This window comes from Anarrhichthys ocellatus, unplaced genomic scaffold, assembly GCF_004355925.1.
Source record: "Anarrhichthys ocellatus isolate YVR2014 unplaced genomic scaffold, GSC_Weel_1.0 scaffold87, whole genome shotgun sequence".
In the NCBI taxonomy this organism is placed as follows: domain Eukaryota; kingdom Metazoa; phylum Chordata; class Actinopteri; order Perciformes; family Anarhichadidae; genus Anarrhichthys; species Anarrhichthys ocellatus.
The window spans coordinates 160,955-165,062 of NW_022280117.1; the positions used below are offsets into that span (position 1 = coordinate 160,955).

The window sequence follows — 4,108 nt, forward strand, 5'->3', positions numbered from 1 at the left end:
AGAGAGAGAGAGAGAGAGAGAGAGAGAGAGAGAGAGAGAGAGAGAGATCAGTTGTGTATTTGTAACAGAGTGTAGTTCAGCATCACAAGGACACTTCTGGTTTCCTAGCTCGCACCATTCCCTCCATGCCGTGAGGAAGCAGCAGCACGATGCCGTTCTGTCGGACCCACTTGGCCTGACCGGAGCTGATGAACTGGTCGATGATGCACTGAGCCGTGTTGTGAAAGTCTCCAAACTGGGCCTCCCACAGAACCAGAGCGTTGGGACTGGCCATGGCGAAGCCCAGTTCAAAACCTGCACACAGAGAACAGAGAGAACTAAACACAACATTTACAGAGTTCGTTCTCCAGCTGACCTTCCTGTGAAGATACAAATCTCTGTGTGGCTTTCTTCACTCTTCGTGCATCAAAAAAAACTACAAATTTGAAGAACATGTTTGTCCTTAAGGGTCTGAGTTTCTGTGCGCCACAGGTAAAGCTCTTTAAAACCGGGTTTTGTGTTGACGCGGCTCACCCAGCACTCCGTACTCCGACAGAGAGCTGTTGCAGACGGTGTACGGAGCTTGATCGGGGGAGACGTAGTTCATCGGGATGCAGATCCTCTTGTCAACGTTCTGGTCGTGAAGAACATGATGCCGATGGCTGTGAAGCACAATCACAGAAAACAAACTGGGAAAGTGACGAAGATTTCGCTCTCTGTGGTCTTGAATTTCACTTCAAAATAAAAGTCCTGCTCCTCTATGGAAACAGAACAGTTCTTTGATCATTTAAAACATGTTTTTTTTTTTACAGGATCTTTTTAGAGCAAACAGTTTATTTAAAATAAAATACTGTTGATGAATTGTCACAATTTTAAGCTTCGTTTTCTGAAGGAATTGTTCGTCACACATGACGTGTTCGAGGATCGTCTGGTTTTGGGGTTCAGAGGGTTAAACTGGGATTTCGGTACAATCGCCCCATAATAAAGGAATGATTAAGCAAACCGGTGTCAAAAAAGAGCATTAATCCGTTTCTAATTCCAGTATTTTCACCCTTGTCGTCCTGTAGCTGATGGGTGTGAACCATCTCGTCCAGTTAAACCAGAGTGTGAAATACGGGGGGGGGGGTCTGAGACCTCTTGAAAGCCTCAATAGCTTAATTTCAGGGGTCTCTAAAATCACAAGACAATAATTTGTCACTTGCAATCGTCACTAAAATGTATTTTAAAAGCTTTTTCACAACATTTATTCATAAATATGACACCAGAAACGAAGAGAGACGGTCTTCACGTCTGTTTAAGGACCTACTCGGACCCCCTTTTGGAGAAACGATGCACTTCCTGGTTCCCGTCTGCGTTACCTGAATGTTCCCCTCTCCACATCCTGTCCGCTGAGGCGAACGTGGATCCCATCTTTGAGCAGAGAGCCAAAGGCCATATATTCCCCGAGGGCCCAGTCGCACACTCGCTGATTCACCATATTCGTACGGCCTTTTAGGATACGACTCAAACCTGAAACACAAACCATTCCAACACAGATTAGAAAAGACACATTTGGAGGTTTTCGGTGTAAACACGGAGGAGGAGAGCGGTCGGTACCTCCGTGGATCGTGAAGTCCTCCACGGGGACGGAAGCAGCGATATTTCCAATATGGCCGAGCTCTTCTTCACTGATGCCAGTGGAGGGGCAGCTCATGCTCTTAGGCTGTCCCTCCAATGTGAAGAAATCTACAGACAGACACCACAGCTCAGACTACGGACTGGGATTTAAACATCAGACGGGTAGAAGGACAGGACTCCTCACCGGGCCACGGCGAGTCCAGCCAGTGTTTGATGTGAAGGATCTTCTCATCTTTGGAGCGAGCGTAAGCCTCCTCGCATATTCTGTCGTACCTCGCTACTTCCTCCTGAAAGAGAAAGATGCAGCTTATATAACGCTTCCCCAACGTACTCGTCCTCCAGACACTGCCGGGGTTTGATGGCCACTTTCGGAACAAGAAGAAGGTGTTTGTTTCCCACATGGCACCCCATTAATTTATCTTATAGTTGACAGAATGAACTGCTTTAAAATGACGTCAACAGACATATTTTGGTGATGTGGTGAAGCAACGTGGGATCAGAAGAGTTGTTGTCTTCATTGCAGTCGTTAGGATAACTTCAGTGTTCATGTTTCAGAAGGTTCTGTACCACAGAGGTCTCCTCCTCTCCAAAACAAACGGACCCGCTGATTAAAACACAGTGTTTTGTTTCCCCGACGCTGTTCGGAGGACGCAGGACGTCCTGGAAGGGTTGAGAGACGAGCTAATGCTAACGTTAGCTCACCTGGTTTCTCTGATAACTTAAGATTTGTAGAAATGTATAATCTACATTTGTGGAGCCAGAAATTCATGAATAATATGAGAGGTAACGTAAACGTATCCTCCAGAGAAGCGTGTTCACGTTTAGCATCTTCACCTCGTACGCTGGTGTCGTGACGACGCCCTCGGCGATGACTTTTTCTGCAAACTTCTGCAGGACTCCTTTCTGCTTCTTGATCTGCTTGTACATCAGCGGCTGCGTGAACATCGGCTCGTCTATCTCGTTGTGGCCGTTGCGTCTGTAAGACACCTGAACGTGAGGAGGAGAGAGTTTAGTTATACGCTCCTCTTAACACACAGTCCTCCTGTCGACACAATCGAGTGTTTTAATCAATTATCATGACAAACATACGTAAACTTCAGTGTTAATCTGTGTTTTTCCACCTTATGTTCATTACTTTTGTATAATATTTACCTTTTTCTCACACGCTGCTCCTCTTTGGTTACTGAACTTGAACTGAAGTCCTCGTCTGTCTGCTAACGCCACTCTGAAGCTTTATTTATATGTAGTTCATACTCGCCGTAGTGAAGCTAGCGTGAGGTGTGTGCACCACAAAGCGGCGCTTGGTAGTGAACCTCTGAATTGTTTAAAACTAGGCGCTCACTGCGTGTTCGATCAGAGCTTTTCAGACGTGACTGTCACAAATAATTCACTAATAAAACATTATCTTCATGTCTGAGACTTTTACAAAGACGCTTTAGAAACAGTGTTAAAAATCTACATTTGAGTAAATGTTTTGCAGCCAAATCAAACAGTTTACAGGATATTCAACCTTTGTATTGTTATAATACATTTAACTTATCTCCTTACAGAGCTTATAGAAAGGCAATAAAGTAGTCCATGACTATGAGATATGAGTTATTTACAGTCCCTTCTAAGCATTGTGGAGGTTATTTCTTTGGCTTTATGCCAGTTTCACTCGTTGTCTTCTCGGTTCTTGGCAGTACATTTTCTCTTCAGCCCTCTGGCGTCTCAGAGAATAATGCAACGAACAGCGCATAGAGTATATCTTTATATGCCGTCATTTATCGTAAACCCTGACGAAATGTCAGGAAGGTATGAAAACAAAGATGGCGCCCAAGCCTCTCCTACTTCCAGTCTGTCCTCACAACTAGCTGCCTGGACCTGTCGGGCTGTAGCTCATCCAGTAACTGTCACTGGATCATTAAGATGTCTTGACTTTATTTTCCCTGCATGGGATCCACTTTAAAAATCACCAAACCATGATTTCATCAGAGGAAACCTGCTGGATTTAAACCCGGAGCTACAAAGACCCCCCTCCTGTGTACTCACCAGGTCCACCACTACATCTTTATGGAAGGTGTTCCTCCACTCGGCTGCCACTTTGCACACATACATCACAGCCTCCGGGTCGTCTGCGTTGACGTGGAAGATGGGAGCGTTGACGACGCGTGCCACGTCCGTGGGATACGGAGACGAACGCGCCATCCTGGGATCCGTGGTGAACCCGATCTGTGTGGATGAGAGGATGAATTCATTCATCAAACAGACTCTAACCGGCTAAATCTGCTCTCTTTTCATCGTTTCAGGCTGTGGATTCAATAAAAACCACAAATCAAGTAATGAATGGGGGTGTTTCCACCATAGACTGTGTATAAGAAGTGGACCTAGTCATTGGGACGTCACCCATTGGTTTGTGGACGGATGTTATGAAGCCTCAATTTCAGCGAATTTGCCGTCGCCATCTTTTACGGCGTTCAGCATGTTGTTGTTTTTGCAACCAGTGAACAGGAAGTGACCATATCTGGACTGA

The 4,108-nt window shown here is 45.5% G+C and overlaps 1 protein-coding gene across 1 annotated transcript in view; it reads right to left on the reverse strand.

Moving 5' to 3' along the window:
* Positions 1-3,837, reverse strand: part of ogdhb (oxoglutarate dehydrogenase b) — a 6,985-nt gene extending 3,148 nt beyond the window's left edge. Inside the window, exons 1-7 of the mRNA XM_031875145.1 lie at positions 3,628-3,837; positions 2,431-2,583; positions 1,781-1,883; positions 1,576-1,704; positions 1,338-1,488; positions 514-641; positions 116-294 (exon numbers count right to left, since the gene is read on the reverse strand). Coding sequence (XP_031731005.1) covers positions 116-294; positions 514-641; positions 1,338-1,488; positions 1,576-1,704; positions 1,781-1,883; positions 2,431-2,583; positions 3,628-3,837 — 1,053 coding nt within the window. The remainder of the gene's footprint in view (positions 1-115; positions 295-513; positions 642-1,337; positions 1,489-1,575; positions 1,705-1,780; positions 1,884-2,430; positions 2,584-3,627) is intronic.
* Positions 3,838-4,108: the final 271 nt, after the last annotated feature.